Source organism: Gastrolobium bilobum, unplaced genomic scaffold (genome assembly GCF_033153095.1).
Source record: "Gastrolobium bilobum isolate Gb01-03AN ecotype WA unplaced genomic scaffold, APGP_CSIRO_Gbil_v1 utg8265, whole genome shotgun sequence".
Taxonomy (NCBI): domain Eukaryota; kingdom Viridiplantae; phylum Streptophyta; class Magnoliopsida; order Fabales; family Fabaceae; genus Gastrolobium; species Gastrolobium bilobum.
In genome coordinates, this window is record NW_026899064.1 from 203,259 (window position 1) to 226,390 (window position 23,132).

The window sequence follows — 23,132 nt, forward strand, 5'->3', positions numbered from 1 at the left end:
TTTACCCCATTTACAAACCACATATTTATTTCCATTATTAGGCATGATTTCCCTCACACATCAAGGGCAACCATCAGCATGGTTTCAGCACTTCATCACAAATATATGCTCATCGCTTTTTGCGACTATGGTTGTACGATGTTCCTTCGTACAATGTAATTTTATGGCATGTTGCATTTCAGGTTTGGAACCAAACTCCTGTTGCACATATGACGGATCCCTTAATTTTCAACCATCGTGCAAGTCATCGTCACCATACAATATCTCCAACTCCTCATTGGTGTGCATCCAATTAATGAAGGAATGGTGTTGGCTTTCATTTTAAAATGACTCAATCTCAGGCCCTACATCTAAAGCATTATTTTTTTGTCAGAAGCAATAACAACACAAATATAAAATGTTCAATAAAAATTGAAATTTACTAACTTACCTGTACTATATGGGTCAACAGAAGTGGTGACATAGTCGGGGAACTCAGGCTTACTGCATTCGTGTCAGCGTCAAAATCACCCTCTGTGTCATTATCTGATGTGTCACCTGTGGAATAACACTTTAAGGTTCTCCCTCCTCATCGTTGTCCTCCTCCTCTCCCTCCCCCAATATTATCTGACTTAACACCTGTGCAGGTGCACATAAATCGACAAATGTGCCTTTTTGACCAAAATACTGTGGAGTGCTTGTATGCGTGAGTAAAGATAAAAATGACCATAATCAACTTCAACATATATCTCAATAAATTTTAGTATTTTTCGGTGAACAAAAGCATTTGTGACAAACTCCACATCTTTATCATCGTTGATATTGTTACCAATGTAGTATATTGTATCCTTATCAACTAGAGTCTCTAATCTGGTTATCATGCGATGAATGCATTGGCTGCCTTGTAGCCATAACTTTTGTTGAATTCTCCCCTTGAGTTCATCGTTTGATTTTCATTGTTTTAGGTTTTCCTTTAAATCAGATACCATTGGGACCTTCAGAATTGCCTCCCATTGTGGCAGATAATTACAGGATATGTGTTTGAACTTTAGCTCATCGTTCACATGAAATTGGGTCCAAGGTTTGTTTTGGGTTCAAATTTGTGAAAATGTTTTGGAATATGTAAATGTAATAACAATTATTTCAATAAATTAAGACTTTAGAGATTGTGGGATAAAATAAAATCTTAATGGGTTAGAATAGAGATGAGAAACGAGAGAGACTTTGGTGTAGAAAATGGATAAATGACAAAGGAGGTTGAAACCCACTAATATTGGGGTTTCTAGCCGAAAAATACTCTTGTATCATGGTATGATACTCGAGTACATAACTACATACTCAAGTATAAGCATATGAATACCTTCAATCCGCAAAATATACTCGAGTATATGAGTTGTATATTCAAGTATCAAAGTGATCAACGATCAAACATGAGTAGATTGATGTTATGTTTAGAGAAAATGTCAATTCTTTTAAATAGTTTAAAACAGTGGCATTATGGTATTTTTTTAATTAATTAAGGGTCACAATGGTAAAAAAAGTCAATTACTTATCTAGGGACTCAAATACACAAGATCATCAAGTCGAATGAATCCTTCGTAAGACAATGATCAAATTGCCACACTTTTTGCAAAAAATTACCTGAATGCCACACTTTGCAAAAAAATTTCAAAATGCCACGTCATCTAACTTGCAACAACACCTAGCGAGTCAGTGTTGACACGTGGCAGAAGGTGCATGGCTACGTAAACTGCTGCGCAGTGCAACAAGATTACGTGGCATCAAACATGCTATGCAGTATAGCATGTTTAGTCATCTTTTTTGACATGTGGCAAACGTGTTATGCAACATAGCATGTTTAGTCATCTTTTTTGACATGTGACAAACGTGCTATGCAGCATAGCATGATACATGTGTGTCATGAAATTAAATAACGCTCCTAAAAGTAATTAATTAATAATTATAATTTATTTAAAATAATTATTCTAGTTCAATTCAGTCTATATTAATTTAAATTATTTTATAACTATTAATTAATTATTTTTAGGAGTGTTGATTAATTTCATTTAATTTAGTTTAAGTTATGTTAATTTTTTTGAACTATTAAGTACTTTAATTTAATTAAGGAGTGTTAATGAATTAAATGTAATTTATGTTTGTTAATTATTTTAGTTTAATTCAGTCTATATTAATTTAAATTATTTTATAACTATCAATCAATTATTTTTAGGAGTGTTAATTAATTTTATTTAATTTAGTTTAAGTTATGTTAATTTTTTTGAACTGTTAAGTAATTTAATTTAACTAAGGAGTGTTAATGAATTAAATATAATTCATGCTTGTTAATTATTTTATTTTAATTTAGTCTATTTTAATTTAAATTATTTTATAACTATTAATTAATTATTTTCAGGAGTGTTAATTAATTTCATTTGATTTAGTTTAAGTTAAGTTAATTTTTTTGAACCATTAAGTAATCAAATTTAATTTAGAAGTGTTAATGAATTAAATGTAATTTATGTTTGTTAATTATTTTAATTTAATTTATATTAATTTAAATTATTTTATGACACACACGTAACATGCTATGCTGCATAACACATTTGTCATGTGTCAGAATTGCCACGTGTCAGAAGCTGACTAAACATATTATGTTGCCCGGCATGTTTGATGCACATAATCTTACGTGTCAACACCTAACTCGTCAGATGTTGTAGCGAATTAAATGACTTGATATTTTAGAAAAAAGTTTACAAAATATGATATTCAAGTAATTTTTTGCAAAAATATGTGACACTTTATTCGTTGTGGCATGCTTCGCGGCATCAAAACTGCTGATGCAGAATGAGTATGGCTTCAATGCTGTGAAACAGAATAGAAAAAGTGAGAAACAAGATTCCTTCATTCTTAAAATAAGTCATGATATTAAAAAAAAATAAAAAAAATCATGAGCCCCAACATCATAAAAATTATACGTTGCTTTCATTCTTTATCACACTTTCTTTTGTTATTCTAGTTCTTCTGTTTTGTATTTTCTCTGTCCTTTTCTTTTATCAAGCTATGTACTGTTGTTAAAAATACTGATTAATCGGATTTGAAAATAGAAAGTTAAAGGGGAGAATAAAAAAAAGCTACATATGCTTAATGGATCAAGTTGTATTTAGTATTTCAATTTCTAAAATAACATATATATTTTAAAAACAATAATAAAAATTTCTCAACAAATCAGGTGCTTCATCCTTTCCTCTTCTAATTCTAATAGAAGACTACTAATTACTGAACATGCACTCGTTATTTGGACTAAGTATATATATTTTTTCTTGCTTCATTCAAAGGTTGCCTAATAAAGTTAATTTTAATATTAAAAGAAATTTCTTTTTTAAAAGCTAAGTAACTCAATGTTTATCTTATTATCACTATGGCACTACACACCTGATTGAATAAATCAGTAGCTTCCTCACGTTATTAATAAATAATAAGCAACGGTAATTAGATAATTTTGAATTGCATAAATTGCGGTGCATCTTGGAACTGACAAGTCAAACAATTAAAAGCTTCACTTCAGTGACACGAGAACATCATTCATGTTTCGATCACACACGTGTTGAATGAATTCTTCACGGCATGAACAACTCAATGCATCATAGCATAGGTATTGTTGCAGCGTTATGAAACAGAACATAATAAGTAAAAGGAAAAAGATTCCTTGCTTCATAACATACTCAAGTCACGAGCTGCTTAAGGCTGCTACCACAAACGGTAACCTCTGCTCTATTGCTTTTTTATCTAGGTTTTTGTTGTAAGGCGTTTTATCATAATTATTAACACATATGTCTTAAATTAAAAGAGTGGTTTTCGTTGCTGTAACTCTTACTTAAATTTTTAATTTGTCTAATTTTGTCTTACTTTTTTAAATTTTAATACTTTTTTTATTTATTTCATAATATCAATATCCATTTTCAATGCATAGTACAAAACTAAATAAGATAAAAGATAAAAAAATTAAAAATTAGAGCAGAATATACTTACCACCAATTAAGTTTATTATCTTTTACCACCAAATCTTAATGTTGATTTCTGTTAATCTGTCAGATATAATTTATTGAAAAACACTTAATTAATTATTAATTCTTAATAAATTATAACTGACAGATTAATAAAAATTAATAATTAAAATCTGATAATAAGAAGTGATAAACTTAATTGGTAGTGAGTAGGTTCCTCCCCTCGGAAATTATAGTTAACCTCTTTGTTGATTCTACAAGAATATAAATTTCACAGGTATGGTCAACTATAACAAATACATCAAAATAATCAGTCAATGTCAATTTTTAATATTAAGCTGATCCTTTAATGTTAATTTTAATATCAAAAATAATATTTTAAAAAAATTATGATTAGAAAACTAAATTAAGAACATTGGTATAATTACTTCAGGAATTATTAAAACCAAATGAAAAAAATTATATTATTTGTAGTTAAACTCAATATTTATATGATAGGAGATTCTACTTTTTTAAAAAAAATATTAAAGACTGGCTATCATTGAGAAATCTGTAGATTTAAACTCAAAATTATATAGTTGTGCCAAATAACCTAACTCAACAGGCATTCCTTTATTTGTATAAATCTCAATAGGTGCCTCGTTGGAGTAAAAAATAAAAGATTGTGCCATTAACATTTTTTTTTCTAACTGATTCTAATTATCTCTTTGAGGCGAATCAGAACCCCCGGTACCCTATGGGTTCGGCTCTTTGAGCCGCCTATGGGACTAATTCAGAGTTCGAGTGCAAGTTCAAGGATTACGGTACTTTTACCCCTCCCCAGATGGTGCTGGTGGGATTCGAACTGAGATTCTCTCCCACCACTCAGTCCTCATGCTACCAACTGAGCCACCGCACCAGATAGTTAATGGTGTTGGTGCCATTAACATTTTAACAAGTATGAATATTAATTAAGAAACATTCGATATCATTCTTTAGTGATATTTGATATGGACCGCAAAAAAATCAATCCAACAATTGGCAAATTAGGGACTGAATTCCTAATATCATTTAATGATAAGTATTTTTAATTACTAATTGGGAAAAGGAATAAATGCTTATGACTCTTTAAGAAATTAAATATTTACTTGTTTTTATGGGTGTTGTCAATAATATTATTAAGGTATTGATATTATTAATTAAATCATATGAACTATTTGAAAGATAATATTAAATATTTTTTAAGAATTCAAAGTATATTATTTTTATTTGAATACTTTTTTATAGGGGTGTAAATAGACTAAGCCGGCCTACAGGGGCCTAGTTTATATTAGGCCAAATTTGACCTATTACAAATAGTAAAATAGAACATGTCTAAATTTTAAAAAAATCTATTTAGAAAATAGACCATAGGCTTTTTTTATACATGTAGAGCCTATAAGCCTACATGCCTGCCTATATTATATTATTTATTTTAAATAATAAAAAATTATTATTTTAATAATTTTGAATAATAAAGTAATATTATTTTAATTATTCTTTTAATTGTTGAATGTTTAATAAACTTAAACAAGCTAATAGGCTTAAACCAAGGCTTTTATTTTTTAAATATAGACAAACCAAACTTATAATTTGAAGCCTACATAGGCTAACATGTCAGACCAGACTCAATATTGTTTACACAGACCTAGCCTATTTAAGGTAAAGCCTAGCCTAGCCTATTTACACCTATATTTTTTATTTTAAAATTTTTTAATTAATTTCTTAACATTCATTTAAAACATTTAATAACCTTTATAAAACTTTTAGTGACTCAAAATGAAAATAATAAATACTTTACACTTTTAGTATATTTAATTTTTCTCAAATTTTTTTAATTTCTAAAAATACCTATAAATAAATTAATTTTTATTTTTTACAATATATATTTCAATTATTATTTATTTACAAAGATTTAATTACTCAAAATGAAAATAATAAATACTTTTACATTTTTAGTATATTTAATGTTTTTAATTTTTAAAAAATACTTATAAATGAATTACTTTTTAGGTTTTTATTTATATATATGGAATTTACATTTCTACAGCTGCTGTATATGCAGCAATCAAATACTTACCATATTTCTATGTGAAAGCATTAAATATACGAAATTATAAACATATAAAAGATGAAAGAATTAAATGTGGAGAATCATAACCATACACTTGATTACAAAAATGATTTATCACATATATATATTTTAATATTCTATAAAAGCAATTGAAGTTAATTTTATATTTTAATTCTGTATCCACAATCTCTTTCCTTATAAAGGAGATGTTGTTGATATCAATATTGATTTTAAGTACTATAAAAGGTATTGTTGACTTTACGTCGTATAAAGGTGTTGTTGATGTTGATGTTAATTTACGTGATGTGCATGCAATATATTCCGTGCTTTTATGATGCGCAAGTATCACTGGTCTTCGTACGTTGGGTCAGTCTTTTCATAGTAACTAATATATTAAATGCAACCTGGCCAAAGACAAAGGAAAAATACATATTTAATTGATATTAAATTGATATCTTGAACCGAAAATGAAGTTATAAAGTAAATTAAACTAGCTCAGGATGCATATCCAAACTCATAGAATTTTGTGTAGGTTCGCTCTCTTTCCTCCTCTCTCTCTCACCTCTGAAAAATGTTTTATATTTTTCCTCACAATTTGTCCCAGATAGATATGTCATATCAGATCTCCGGCATTGACTGGATAAGTCTACCGTAACTATATCAGCATGAATTTCTCCGATTTTCTGTTTCAACTTTGGTTTTGGTCCCATGGAAGAAGTTCCTATTCACTGCGAGCATAAAGCGGAGGTTTCAAGCAGAATCAGCCAGTATTTTGTTTCTTCTTCACTGCTTTCCACATACATGGACATGTTTTGGAACTTTTAATTTAATTTAATTTAATGGGCATCAATTCTTTTAATCCTGATCTTGACTAGTACCAGCTTTGACAGTCACCGGTTACTTTCAGAAGGTAATTTAGAAACCCACCTCTATCAATGTTGATGAACTGCATCTGTGCATCTTTCCTTAATTTATATTATTTATTGATGTTTGTTTCCCAAACAACTTTTATTCAACTATGGCAGGTTCACCCCTAAAAATGGACCTAACAATCAACACCAACCAGAAAACAGATGAAGACTGGATAACTATGTGCCCTTCGCCGGAAAATTGAGCTTTGCTGTGTATCCAGAAAGAGCTCCACTCGGCTATTTTGTTTTGTTTTTATCCTTCTTCTTTTTTATCCCTTTGAAATAAGGAGTTTCAAGAGCTCTGAGAGGTCTAAAACAGAATGGAGGCTAAAGAAACGGAGAAAAAGGAGCTTCAAGCACAGGTCCCTTGGATCCCCGCCACCCCATTGAAGCCCATTCTTCAAAGACCTGTGCCGATCTGCACTCCTGAGGAGGGAAACCAGATGGGCTCTTACGCCAATGGGGTATTTGCAAGTTTTCAATCCTCAGCCGCCGGTGCAGAGGTAAACGGCAGGCCTCACTGCTGGTCAACAGCTGCGACTGCAGGAACAGATATTGTCCATGACAATGCCAATACCCGCGTACAAATATCCTATGACAACATTTCCAGCTCAAGTAATGGCATTGCTGAACTTTTGGCTCAGGCAGATGCTCCATCGACATATTCTAATACAACACATGATGGATATTTGATGAATCAATTTGATTCGCAGTTCAACCCGGCGTACATATTACTTGGTCACCATCATCTCTCCCGAGAGCAACCATTGATCAATACAATCCATGAAAATTACCAAGATCCTCAAGGTAAGGGCAATAAATTTCTGATTTTGGGTCTCGTTGCTTTGTCACATTATATAAAAACTTCAATTACATAAAAGCTTTCCCTAGGACCGTCCCTTTGCACACTGAGAACTAGCATTTTTTTATTTTTTATTTTTTGGATAAAAGCACTAGCATTTCACTAGTATCAATTATCAGTGACATGAGCGGGCAGAAGAAAGTAAATCCATACATATAAAATTAAGAGATTAACACTAAATATGAAGTGACGGGAGAAGAAAAAAGGCATAGAAGAAAATGTCTGACGGAGAACACAGCAGTGAGAAACAGCTGTAGCAATGAAAACTAGTCACTGGATAACATAATCGGGCAGTTTCAACTTGCTCCAAAGCGAAGAGCGTATCTTATGCATACAATCTTTTCCTATTATCCATTTAGCACTTTGAACATCTAAATCGGCAGGGCAATTTTTATTCTCCATAAAACCATCTCATTCAGAGAACTAGTTTTCCACTAAAATCAGTTCATCTGCATGTGTTTTCACTTCTCCAGATAGTTTGATCAATCTTGAGACCATGTTGCTTTATGACATTCGTACAATCTTTTGCCCGTGGGCACAACATCCACTATTTGCATATTCAATATATATATATATATAAACTATTTCTTATACTTGATCAATCTGAGACCATATGGCTCTAACTCTGGCATTTATACGATCTCCTGCAACAGGCACATCATACTTTGCTTACTATAGCAAGACCTCTTCTCAGGTTGCCCCTCCTACTCCAGATAATGCCATCACAGCAGAAAGCAGACAAGTTGCAGTGATGCAATTGAATATGGAAGAAAGGGATCAAGGGCGAGAAGAAATAAGTGTCCCAGCCACAAAGTGTGACAATTCACAGAACAAACTCTATGACCCTGTCATAGAATTTACTGCTGTTTCTACTCCATGCAAGGAGAATCACAACCTCAATAAGGAAATAAGCCATGATATTGATCTAAATAAAACACCGGAACCAAAACCAAGAAGAAGAAAGCACCGCCCCAAGGTCATAACTGAAGGCAAACCCAAAAGAACTAGGAAGCCAGTCACACCAAAGCCTGTTCAATCAAAAGAAAACCCAACTGGCAAGAGGAAGTATGTGAGAAGGAAAGGATCAAACACAACTTCTACTCCTCAAACAGAAGTGACAGGAGACTGGACCCAACCATTGATGCCTGAATCTTCCAAAAAGACATGCAGAAGGTCCTTAAGTTTTGACATAGGAGAACAACCGAGAGATGTAAATTCTGCATGTACAGAAAATGCAACCACACATTTTGGCAGAGAAATTGGTGTGGTGGTCAAGGAAACACAGGCTTTAAATAATTACAAGTCATTACAAGAAGATACACAAGGCCCCAGTACCCCTCATTTGAAAAGCAATTTCCCAGGGGCAAAGCCAAATGCCAACTATGAAGAGACTGGCAGCCAAAAATGGGGTTGGATGATTACTCGGGATGGAAATGAAAATAGTGCAAAAATACTATCAAAATCAGTAGCACAATCAAGTCCAAATGATTGCAACAGCAGTAAGAGTGAAATTTTCACCACTGGATTACAAGTATTTGGTTCCAAGAGAAAACATTGTGGTGCCATTGAAAATGCAGACAACAGCAGCATTAATCTGATTGGGGCACAATATAATGTAATGCAGGCATACTACCCAAAGTGTTTAGTTCAATTTCCAAATGTTCAGAAGAAAAGGAGAAGTGAAAAGGGGAAAAATAACACATCAAATGCATCATTCATGACTTCCACAAAAGATGTACAACTAGCAACATGCCCTCAAGAAGATGCTAGATCACATCCTTATGCATCAAGTTCCAACTGCTGGACTTCTGGCTCTGAATATAAAGCAGTAGTTCCAGTCATAATAACAGCTACAGAAACAGTTATTCATGATAAACCTCAATCACTTCAGTACAACTTATCTTTAAGGCAGGGGAGGGCTACCAAAAGAAGATCAAGAATCCCTACAAGAATTCATGATTGCGGAGATGCAAAACAACTAGGCAGTTCAGATTGCCAAACATTTGGGGGTGCAGGAAGACCGCAGACATGTATTGATGCTTTAGTTGCGGAGATGCGGGCATCACTCAAAAAAAAGAAACGAACTAAAAAGAGAACTACTCTTGTCAGTTCAGCACATTCTTGCTCAAATGAAATGCAACAGCACCATAAATTTTTGCTGGAAAATCACAGCCTTCCCTTGCACAACTCATTAGGTATTTCAACTAAAACTGATTTTTGGTCAATAACATTATTTTTTTTATTTTTCATTATAATTGCCATAGAACAAATAATAATACCATGCAGTTTGTCCTAATACTTTGAGTCATTGATGCAGATGTTGCTCGTGAAGAGATATGGAAAAACATACATACTGTGGATGCATTGACAGAGCAATTTAGACACCTTGATATATATGGAGAAGGCAGAGAGCTAGTGTTGCATGGGCAGAATGCACTTGTTCATGAAAATGGCACCATCATTCCCTTTGAGGGCCCATTTGATCCCATTAAAAAACTGCAACAACGACCTAAAGTCGACCTTGATGAGGAGACTAATAGAGTGTGGAAGCTTCTAATGTTGGATATAAACAGTCATGGGATTGATGGAACAGATGAAGACAAGGCCAAATGGTGGGAAGAGGAACGAAATGTATTCCGTGGACGAGCAGACTCATTTATTGCACGGATGCATCTGGTACAAGGTATCAGTGATATACTTTCAAGAATATCAATATTAATCACTTTTCACACACACATCTAACAAATATCCTCTTACTTGTGCCCAAGGAAGGAGGAAGGAGTCAGAACACTAACCCTTGGGAAGATACCAATGAATTTAATATTATCTGTTTTCCTTCCTTAAAAACCATGCAACACAAGCCAACCGTAAAACCCACTTACGGAGAACTAAGAGACCAAGCTCACTGAAGAAAAACACATGAAATTGATAATAATCATTATTTACAATAATTTATGAAAGAGAAATACCAACCAATGAGGTACTTATAATCCTACAATAAACCAGTAGGAAAATCCTAATCAAATACTAAAGCTAAAATAGATTAGCCAAACCAAATACAGAAATTAAAATAAAATAATATATCTGAAGATAAAGTAGAATACTAAATTAGCAAAAACAAAATAACCACAAATTATCCTATTTGTGCTTATCAATTCTGCATTATTTGGTCACACAATCCATATATTAATAATATAAAGCATATTCAACAGGAGACAGACGCTTTTCTCAATGGAAGGGATCAGTTGTGGATTCAGTGATTGGAGTTTTCCTCACTCAAAATGTGTCAGACCATCTTTCCAGGTATAAATTATGCAAGTTTAATTACTGAGAAACTTACAATTAAAATATATCTTATAATAATATTCTCTTTTTTTCTTTTCTGTTGACAGTTCTGCATTCATGTCCCTTGCTGCTCGATTTCCACTGAAGTCAAGCAGCAAATACAAAAACCAGGAGGAAAACACGAGCTTGATAGTCAACAAACCACAAGTTTACGTTGTGGAACCAGAAGAGAATAAACTGGATGAAAAAATATTGAACCAATCTGTTTATGAGTTGAGTTCTATGACAAGAGACATCATTCAGCATTCTGAAGAAAGAGAAGCTGTCAACAACAATGATTCCTGCAAAAGGATTGGTAGCTTAATTAGCTTAACAGATGAATCAAACTGCAAACTGTTGGAATCAGCTCAAAGACATATTAGGGAACATAGTCCCATGGAGAGTGGACTAGTTAGTGCTGTGATTGGAGAAGGGAAAGAAAATTCATGTCATGGGGTTGTTAGGAAAGCATTAAATGATGTATTTTCATCCAAATGCTCTGTCGATACACCTCAAATATCTGGAGATTTTTCGATTGATCAAAATCCTGAGAAGGTAGGATCATTCTCAGATAGCAACTCAGAAGTTGAAGACCTGTCAAGCGCAGCTAACTACAACATTTTTAGTAACAGAATTTCTTTCAGTGAGCTTTTAGAAATGGCAAGTTCACCAATGTTACATGAAGTTGACAGTCAAAGAAGAAAATCAACTGAGAACTTAAGAGATGCACATGGTCAAACTATAGGCATGAAGCATGACAATCTGACAAAAAACTTAGAAAAATCAAATGTTACTCAAGGCTCCTTAGAAGCATCCACCATCACATGCAATGAATATACTTTGAAAATGACCCCCAACTCAGGAATACTTCAAGTTAATTGCTATGATCATCCCAGAATAGAAGCCTCATCAAGTGGATCCTCAAAGAATGAATATGAAAATGACATGAAGAGATCTAGTTTTCCAACAACAGAGTCTGAAAGCCAAGCTGCAGTTGACCATTCTCAAAGTATGATATCTCAAATCCATCTTCAGCAACAAAATAATAACAGGCAGCACAATGTTTTGCACATTCCAGGACAAACTCAAGATCCTATGCAGAAAGCAAGGGAATTGGATTTTGATGACCACAACTATGCCATGAGGAATGAAAACAGTAAGATAGATTCTGCCCCAGTAAAATTAAGGAGAAAACAGCGTGGAAAAGAGAAAAAGGATAACTTTGACTGGGATAGTTTAAGAATGCAAGCAGAAGCTAAGGCAGGGAAAAGAGAGAAGACAGAAAACACCATGGACTCTGTGGACTGGGATGCTGTGAGACGTGCAGATGTCAAGGAAATTGCTGATGCGATCAAAGAAAGGGGCATGAATAACATGCTTGGTGAACGTATTAAGGTAGAATTTAACATCCATGAAATATTATTTATCTGTATTTGCCAGATAAAGAAATTTCAACGCAGCTTATGTCAAATGATATACTATGCAGAATTTCCTGAACCTATTGGTTGATGAACATGGGGCCATTGATCTCGAGTGGCTGAGGGATGTTCCCCCTGACCAAGCTAAGTAAGTCCAGAGATTATTTAAACTACTTCATTGAAATTGTATTTCCCATACATGAAATGTTAGCATTTGTTCACTGTAGAGTTCATGTAACCAACATCCTGAGCTCTCAATTTACTTATAAAACAAATAGATATGCACTCACACAAGCACTTGAGATAATTCATACAAGCAGAAAAAATGCATAATGTAAATTCAATTCATACATGCAGAGAATATTTGCTCAGTGTAAGGGGACTGGGATTGAAAAGCGTGGAGTGTGTGCGACTTTTAACACTGCACCAGCTTGCTTTCCCGGTAAGATGAAAACAGAACTATAAAATAACAGTAATATGGAATATACTTACAGTTATTGCTATACAATAGGTGGACACAAATGTCGGTCGTATAGCGGTACGTTTGGGATGGGTACCTCTCCAACCCCTGCCTGAGTCACTACAGCTGCATCTTCTAGAATTGTGAGTACTACCGAAACAAATGGTATAAAGCAGTAATTCGATTAGATAAGAGCTAACATCATTGGCCTGTGTAGGTACCCGATTTTGGAATCCATACAAAAATATCTCTGGCCCCGACTGTGCAAACTAGACCAAAGAACATTGTAAAGATTTATTTTCAATTTACAGTCATACTTTAAAAGATACAAGAATTTCCTTTTCTTTTCTTTTTTTCTCTATAGTTTATGTAAGAACAATTTATCTCCGGATTTAATTTTGATCAATGGTCAATATAAAACTTTCAAACAATTCCATACAATCATGCATAGCCACATCATTCAAAGAGAATGATTACCATAAATACTACCTGAGACGACAAACTCTTCTAATTATGTGGCAATACATGATTGGATGTTAGTGTAAAAAAACCCACTAACAGTGGATAAAAAATTAAACTCTTTATCCATTGATTAATTTTTTTTCATGTTTTATTGCAATATATTACAGGTATGAACTGCATTACCAGCTGATTACTTTTGGAAAGGTAAACTTTTGATCTCATGCATTGGAGACTGCCTAGAATTAAGCAAAACCAAATTATGATTTGGACATAAACTAAAATCAACGAATGCAGGTCTTCTGTACAAAAAGCAAACCAAATTGTAATGCATGCCCAATGAGAGGGGAATGTAGACACTTTGCAAGTGCTTTTGCAAGGTATGTCTTAGATAAATTAATATTCTGTGAACCTATTATGCTTACAATAAAGCACGGACAAAAAGACGTTATGCAATGCATCATCATTCAGAACTATTGTTTCACAAACTTAAGAAGTAGATAGGGAACTTGGGAGACAGAATTATATGAAGTTCATATATCCAGTATTATTATGTTAAATACCTCATTATATTGGCAGAACTCTAATTGCATTTTATCCTTATCTCAACAGTAAACTTAGGAAACAAACTTGTAACAGCTGAAAATAATGTCAATACTACTTTGCAAATTCAATAATATGCATGTACTGCAAATTATGATAGAAATAAACAATGTTATATGCAGTGCAAGGCTTGCCCTGCCAGGACCTGAGCAGAAGAGTATAGTTATCACAACTGGAAATAATGCAACTGATCAGCACCCATCAGCAATCATCAATCAGTTGCCCCTGCCTCTCCTGGAAAACACAAACCAAGCAGAAGAGCTTCAACAAACAGAAGTGAGCCGACAGTTTGAAGCAAAATCCGAAATCAATATCTGCCAACCTATTATTGAAGAGCCGGCAACTCCAGAGCCAGAATGCTCCCAAGTATCAGAAAATGATATAGAAGATGCCTTCTATGAGGAATCGAGCGAAATTCCCACCATCAAACTAGACATAGAAGAGTTCAATCTGAATTTACAAAACTATATGCAACAAAACATGGAACTTCAAGAAGGTGAAATGTCAAAGGCCTTGGTTGCTCTACACTCAGAAGATGCTTGCATTCCTCCACCCAAGCTGAAGAATGTGAGCCAGTTGCGAACAGAGCATTATGTGTAAGTAAAAACACTAACTCATCTCTGACTAATTAACTGGAATGCAGGTATAAAATAAAAAATGGGCTAATCAATGAAATGTAGGGTAAAGAAAGTAACGAATACTACAAAAGAAAGAAAAGCAATAAGTAGTATATGATTCGAACATTTCCATAGTTACATTAACAACATGCAAAGATGAGGAGTAAACCCCAAGAAAAAGATAAGAATCTGGCATTCAATAGAGGTTCCAGTACTTGGCATAGAGTTCCAACAGGTATCATATCCGTCTTCCTGTATTAGGGAAAGGTTCTAAAAATTTATGCTGATCTTTTCTTCACCTTCATGCAGTTATGAACTCCCAGATTCACATAGCCTTTTGGAAGGGGTTAGTTATTACTGTATCTATTAATCAAACTGTGTTTTATGCTATATGCCCAACTTTTATTAATTGGTTATGCACTACAGTGGGACAAGAGAGAACCTGATGATCCAGGCAAATACCTTCTAGCTATATGGACTCCAGGTGGACAAAAATAACTTTACCATGCTTACTTTAGACCAATTTAGATTGGTTGGAGTTTGTGTTTGCATTACACAGCATAATAAGTTAGGAAGTTTAACAATATATGATTGGTTTCAGTTCTCTGGTGTTTTCTAATTCATTTTGCCAAATACATAAATGTGTACATCAGGTGAGACGGCAAATTCTATACAGCCACCGGAAAGAAAATGCAGTTCTCAGGACTGTGGCCAGCTCTGTAATGAGAAGGAATGTTTTTCATGCAACAGTTTCCGTGAAGCGAATTCACAGATAGTTCGAGGGACAATCCTGGTCTGAATGCTTAACCATACACTGTTTGTAATTCTTATGCATACTAGTGGTAAAACAAAGGGTTGGGGTGTGGGTGGGAGCAGTTTGCATATAAATGCAAGCATTATAATAGACTGACTTTAAATAAATCATGAATAGATACCATGTCGAACAGCTATGAGAGGAAGCTTTCCACTAAATGGCACCTATTTTCAAGTCAATGAGGTAAAATATTGTGAAATCTCATATTCTTACATCACTATCCGTCTCATATACTTATGTTTGTGATTTAAGTATTAAAATCATTTGAAGCAGGTTTTCGCAGACCATGACTCAAGTCTTAACCCAATTAGCGTTCCCCGAAGTTGGATCTGGAACCTCAATAGGCGAGCAGTATATTTTGGAACCTCCATACCAACCATATTTAAAGGTAAACACTTAAAAATTAGACTATTATTATTTACAGGTAAACACTTAAATATTAGACTATTATAATTTACAGTTAAACACTTAAAAATTAGGCTATTATATTTTACATCAATAAATTAAGTTTAATACACACTTTTTGTCAACCAGGTTTATCAACACAAGGAATTCAACAATGCTTTTGGAGAGGTAAGATTCAGTTCCCAGACTGTAATTCTACTTTTTGTATTTGAATATCCTATTGTAACTTGTTTTTACCATTGTAATAACCATAGCTAGTTTGTAGACTTTATAGACACACTAAGGGGCCAAAGTACTAAAAACTAACACACTTATACAACTTTTTTGCTTGTCACATGATGGATGCCACAAGATATCTATAGCTCTTAGGTTAAAACCTGTAATCATCCATAAAGGAAAGTGTGGAGCATAGAGGCATTTCATAATATGTGTCATTACTTCTATAAATGCTGCTGAGTTGGAAGTTGGATCTGTAGCATAATTAAAAAACTGTAAAGACATCACCATTCAGATCAACTAGAAAAATAACTTCCTTCACAATAGACGAGAAAGATTCTAAATACAGCCTTATTGTTTAGGATAAATGTTGTAAATATTAGAATTTTATATATTTATTTGTTAGCTAGAATAATCTAGAAGTGTATTTTTGGGCTTAGCCCATTAGGTCTTTCAGTACTCTTTAAATAGAAAGCTCTTGTACAGATATTATATGATCCAATAATATATAAAACTTCTTTTCTAGTTGGTATCAAAGCTCTCGATTCTGAGGACTCTGCTTCATCAAATCACCGCCTTTAAAAACCAAACCCTATTTGCCTCTCGCCACTGCTGGAAAAAAATTTCTGGGGATCTTTTGGACCGTGAGGACCCCTGTTTCACTCTGTTTTCTTAGATCTATCATTCTACGGAGGTTTTTTTTTCATCAGACGACCGGAACAACCACAAAAAAAAATGTACTGTTCACGCGCACTGTTCACGCGTTCTGTTCATCGGCACTTTCACGCGCATTGTTCGTCAAAAAAAAAGGAGAGAAATTTATTTTATTGCCACCAGCCACCGGAAAATTTTTCCAGCCCTTATTATGTCGAACGTTGAAGATACTCCAACCAGTCAATCATCTGGTCACGCTCGATGGCTATTCTTTCTCCAAATGACCTTCCTCCTCTTCATCATAATTACCGTCTTAATGGGAAGAATTATTTGCAATGGTCCCAGCTTGTTCGTACCATCATTAAAGGGCGTCGTAAAATTAGTCATCTTTAAGGACCTGTTCTTGCCAAAACAGATCCAAAATTTGCTTACTGGGATGATGAAGACTCTCTTATTATGACATAGCTATAGAACTCTATGACTCCTGAGGTTAGTGAATATTGCATGTTCTCACCTACCACTCTTGAGATCTGGGATGTTCTTAGACAGACTTACTCAATGAAGCAAGATGCTACCATCTGCTATGATCTGAGGAATAGAATTTTTTCTACCAAGCAAGGCTCTCTCTATAACAGAGTATTATGGTATTATGAATGGTTTATGGACTGAGCTTGATCAGTACCAGAGTTTGAAGATGGAGTGTAGCAAGGATACAGCCACTCTGACCACCTCCATTGAACACAATAGGATCTTTGATTTTCTTTGTGGTCTCAACTAAGAATATGACCCTATTCGAGTTCAAATTCTTGGTAAGGAAAAATTACCTTCTCTTTCTGAAGTTTTTCATACTGTCAGGGGTGAAGAAAGTCGCAGGGCTGTCATGATGGATATCAAAGTGTCCGAAGGATCAATTATGCTTTCATCTAAAGTTACTACTCCAACTCCTTCTGATTCTGAGCCCACTGACGGGTCTGCTATGGTCCCAGCTAAGTCACCTCCAAGGTCTTTTTCTCCTAAGCCTAGTAAAGAGGGACGTTGGTGTAACTATTGTAAAAAACCAGGTCACACAAAAGAGATTTGTTACTGTCTTCATGAAAAGGAACAGGTTAAGGAGAAGCTTGGTAAGTCAACCTCACGTGGTCAGTCCTTCTTTGCCCCCTCAGACATTTCTCCTATAAATAAGACCTCACAAATGCCTGATGAGTTTACTACTATTCGTCGTGAGGAATTGGAACGGCTTACGTCCGTATTTGAATCTCTTAATAAGCCTTCTTGTACTGGTATTTTTACTATGACAGGTAAGAACTCATGTACTCATTCTTTTGTTGCTTCTTGTACTGATTTCAAAACTTCATGGATTGTGGATTCTGGTGCTACTGACCATATGACTTGTTGCACTGACTTTTTCTTTCTTATAATCCTATTGTTGGTATCCGTACTATAGCCGTAGCTGATGGATCACACACATCAATTGCAAGTTCTGGTAACATTAAAATCCAACCCTCCTTGTGTCTCAAGAATGCTCTCCATGTTCTCCAACTTTCTACCAATCTCCTTTCTACTCATAGACTTACTACAGATTTGAATTGCACTGTAACATTTTTTCCTACTCATTGTGTTTTTCAAGATCTCACCACGAGAAAGACGATTAGAGTTGCTAAGGAGCAGGGTGGGTTGTATTATCTGGTTCCAGACTTTGCTACAAAAGATACCAGGGATCAGACTTTGATGACTCGTCAGTCTACTTCAGATTCTCTTATTTGGCTTAATCACAAGCGCTTGGGTCATCCTCCTTTTAGTTTACTTAAGTCTATGTTTCCATCTTTGTTTATGTCTCAGTCTTTTGAGTCTTTTAATTGTGATGTCTGTCAATTTGCAAAACATCATCGTGTATCCTTTCCTTCTAGTGAAATAAAAGGTATTAAACCTTTTACTATTATTCATTCTGATGTTTGGGGACCTTCCAAAGTCCTTAATGTTTCTGGTGCTAAATGGTTTGTCTCTTTTATTGATGATTATACTCGGCTAACATGGATATTTTTTATGAAAGATAAGGCAGAAGTGACACAGTTGTTTATTCAGTTTTATTATATGATTGAAACCCAATTTGGTAAAAGTATCAAACGCTTGAGATAAGATAATGGTACAGAATATGTTAATCAACATCTTTTCCAATTTATTAAAGACAAAGGAATGACTCATGAGCTCACATGTGTGGATACCCCTCAACAGAATGGGGTTGCTGAAAGGGAAAATTGACATTTGCTTGAAGTCACTAGAGCATTGTTGTTTCAGAAATCTATGCCCAACTCTTACTGGGGAGAAGTTGTATTAACTGCAGCTTATTTGATCAACCGTTTACCCTCCCGAATCCTTGGCCATGTAAGTCCTGTTGATCTCATGACTTCTTTCTTTCCTTTTGTTCCTATTATGCAGAGTTTCCAGTCTCATGTTTTTAGATGTGTTGCCTTTGTCCATGTCCACAAACAGCATCAGGGTAAATTAGAACCTAGAGCCCTTAAGTGTGTCTTCCTTAGCTATGCTCCCAACAAGAAAGGATACAAATGTTACAACCCTCCAAGTCGTAAATTCTTTGTCTCTATGGATGTTAGCTTTCATGAATCTGAGTCCTACTTTCAACACCCTCAGCTTCAGGGGGGAGAACAGTACAGAAGCTTCATCCATTTTCCCTGAGTCTGAGTCTCCCTTTCTGTTGCCTACACCTATTACCCAAGTTGAGAAGGAAGATTTAGTTGTTGAGACTGAAAATAGATCTGAATCCTCATGTGACATGCCTCCTATTGATCGACAAAGAGTACGCAAAGTTAGGACACATGAGCTAGTGTATCAAAGGAAGAAACAACTCACACTGCTCCATCAGCAACTGCAATCACTTGAACCGCTGGTAAGTATTGAATACACTACTTCTTTTATTCCTGAGCCTGATATTAACTATGATGACTTACCCATTGCTGTAAGGAAAGGGAAAAGATCATGTACCCAACACCTTATTTCTCATTTTGTTTCCTCTAAGAATCTCTCTATAAAGGGCCGACCCAGTTCAAATACCCACTTCGTGAGTGTCTGGGGAAGGGAATACTCTAGGCAGTCTTTCCTCATGCAACATAGAAATTTTATTACAGCACTTACTCCATTTCAATCCCGAAATCAGTACATTAAGCATTAAAGGATGATAATTGGGTTCAAGCCATGCATGATGAGATGAATGCGTTGGAGAAAAATAATACATAGGAAGTTGATGACAGACCAAAATGGAAAAAGGGCAGTAGGGTGCAGATGGGTGTATACTCCAAAGTATAATTCTGATGGGACTCTTGAGAGATATAAAACTCGACTGGTAGCCAAGGGGTTCACACAGACCTATGGTATTGACTACGAAGAAACATTTGCTCCGGTGGCCAAAATGAATACTCTAAGAATTTTATTATCTCTTGCTGCTATTTTAATTGGGATTTGAAACAATTTGATGTGAAAATGTCTTCCTCAACGGCGAATTAGAATAAGAAGTTTACATGGAGATCGCACCAGGATTTAACTCTACAAATGGAGATAATAAAGTTTGTAGATTGAAGAAGGCATTGTATGGCTTGAAACAATCTCCACGTGCTTGGTTTGGAAAATTTACCAAAGTTATGCTTTCAATGGTATACAAGCAAAGTCAAGGAGATCATACCCTTTTCGTTAAACATTCTCAGGAAGGTAAGACCACTATCCTTCTAGTTTATGTTGACGATATGATTACAACAGGAGATGATAGATGAGAAATGTGCTTTGAGAAAAAGACTAACTGTTGAATTTGAAGTTAAAGATCTTGGAAATCTGAGATATTTTGTTGGGATAGAAGTTGCTCATTCAAAACAAAGCATTTTTATTTGTCAACGGAAGTATGTTCTTGACCTCCTTAAAGAAGGAGAAAAACTCGAATGCAAACCTTCCAATACTCCGATTGAGGAGAACCACAAACTAGGAAGTGAAAATGAGAGCCCTCCAGTTGACAAAGGTCAGTATCAACGAATAGTGAGAAGATTGATATATCTAGCTCATACTAGACCTGATCTAGCTTATGCAGTTAGTATTGTTAGTCAATTCATGCATAATCCAAGGGAAAAACACTTGCAAACTGTGGACAGGATTCTCCAATATCTGAAAGGCACACCAGGCAGAGGACTATTGTTCCAGAGAGGAGGAAATCTCTCCTTAGAGGTTTATACAGATGCAGATTATGCTGGATCTGTGACTGATAAACAATCTACTTCGGGCTATTGTATGTTTCTCTGTGGAAATTTAATAACATGGAGAAGTAAAAAGAAAAATGTGGTTGCTAGATCAAGTGCAGAAGCGAAATTTCAGGCCATGGCTCAAGGGATCTGTGAGTTATTATGGTTGAAAATCATTCTTTCTCAAGGTGAGATATGAAGGATCTATGAAGTTATTCTGTGATAACAAGTCAGCCATCTGTATAGCCTACAATCCAGTCCAACACGATCGAACCAAGCATATTGAGATTGATTGCCACTTCATCAAAGAGAAACTCGATAATGGCCGGATTATTACTCCATGTATCTCTTCTGGTCGTCAATTGACTGATGTCTTGACTAAGGGTCTACCTAATGATAGGTTTCAAGATCTTACTAGCAAGCTGATAATGATAAATATCCATTCCTCAGCTTCAGGGGGACTGTTGTAAATATTAGAATTTAATCTATTTATTTGTATTAGCTAGAATACTCTAGAAGTGTATTTTTGGGCTTAGCCCATTAGGTCTTTCAGTACTCTTTAAATGGAAAGCTCTTGTACAGATATTATATGATTCAATAATATACAAAACTTCTTTTCTAATATAACTTAAACGTGAATTAAAGAGGCATTTGACAACCTGTGATCCAGTCAAGTCTATATTGAGAACTCGTTGTACTGGGTACTAGTAAAGCCACCCATGTAAGCAACACTCCTTAATCAGAATGAACTGAAACCCTTGATAGCAATTCCCTTTTTGTCAAACAAGTCTGATCAAGGACAACTTTGTTTAATAATTCTAGCAAGCAAACATGTTTCTCCTTATCAGTTCAGCCAGTTCATAGTTGGTCTTTCCATATTCTATTATCCCATTGGAATATTCACACATGTATATTAAGATGTTTGCAATATCCATTTTATACATATCTCAGTCATCTTGTTTTTCATACAAATTTGTATATCAAAATATCTTGGTTTCTTTTATTTTTAACTTTTTAGTTATATATGAGTTACTGCTTTTAAGGGCAATAACAAACTAAATAGAAAAGTAAGCACTAAAATCTTCTAAACTTATTCCATAAATGTAGTAAGCAAATTTTCATATCTTGCGTTATTTTGTTAAAAATATTTTTTAAAAATGATGAAGAAGCACTCTTTCCTAATGGGAGAAACCCACGTAATATAATCTACTAAAACAGTAAGTAACCATATAACCTAACCTATCTAAATAATGACTGAAAATGCTTTGCAGGATATGTCTGCGTGCGGGGATTTGACAGGGAAACGCGAGCACCCCGTCCTTTGATGGCTAGACTCCATTTCCCAGCTAGCAGGTTGGCCAAGAACAACAAGGTCAAGACCCAAAAGAAGTCTAAGTCGGCAAACTCACAAGGATTGGATTTGAAACCAAATCCAGAAGAGCCAGAATTGCTTTCCAGCATTCCCAACCTTCAGGAGAGGGGTGGAGCCTGAAGATAAATCATTGTTATTCATCCCGTACAATGTGTACAATAACAAAGTCATTCTTAACCGACTTTAAGACTTGCATTGTCATGCTCGGAGATTGAGCAGTTTTTTCAGACTAGGATTAGGACCAAGAATGTATTATGGTAACATGTAGGCTCTTAGCTTCATGAAAACGAATGTGAACCAGAGGAGTTAGGACTACTTAACGCAAAAGCTAAGTATTTCCTCCAACTCCAGGAGAGATACACTCGGGAATATTCTTCTCTATATTTAAATTTTATGCCCCTCAATTGACTAGTTCTGTTTGCATAATTAATCAGATCTTCGCTTGTTAGCTTTCTGGTGAAATAAGATGCTGAAAAATATCAAACTAACTAATTTCTCCAAATTCTAAATCTTCTAGCAATAAAATCACTGTCACTCATCTTCAAATCATAGATAAGCATAATAATGAGAGTTGTTAATCAATGTTGAAAATATAGTAAAATTTCCCAAGGTTACGCCAAAAGACGAGCAGATATTTCAAATCAAGCCAAGCACAATAAAAGCACATGTATCAAATCAAAGCCATCGTCGTCCTGAGCCAGTAA

The 23,132-nt window shown here is 34.7% G+C and overlaps 1 protein-coding gene across 1 annotated transcript; it reads left to right on the forward strand.

Moving 5' to 3' along the window:
• The first annotated feature begins 7,704 nt into the window (after positions 1–7,704).
• Positions 7,705–22,822, forward strand: LOC133286793 (protein ROS1A-like). The gene is made up of 19 exons (XM_061484245.1): positions 7,705–7,793; positions 8,502–10,043; positions 10,166–10,531; positions 11,061–11,151; positions 11,241–12,567; positions 12,659–12,738; positions 12,948–13,032; positions 13,102–13,193; positions 13,268–13,336; positions 13,680–13,716; positions 13,807–13,889; positions 14,235–14,708; positions 15,039–15,075; positions 15,156–15,213; positions 15,383–15,522; positions 15,661–15,726; positions 15,817–15,931; positions 16,078–16,116; positions 22,328–22,822. Exons 2-19 carry the CDS (start codon positions 8,600–8,602, stop codon positions 22,546–22,548), a joined length of 4,824 nt encoding a protein of 1,607 aa, XP_061340229.1. The 5' UTR covers positions 7,705–7,793; positions 8,502–8,599; the 3' UTR covers positions 22,549–22,822.
• Positions 22,823–23,132: the final 310 nt, after the last annotated feature.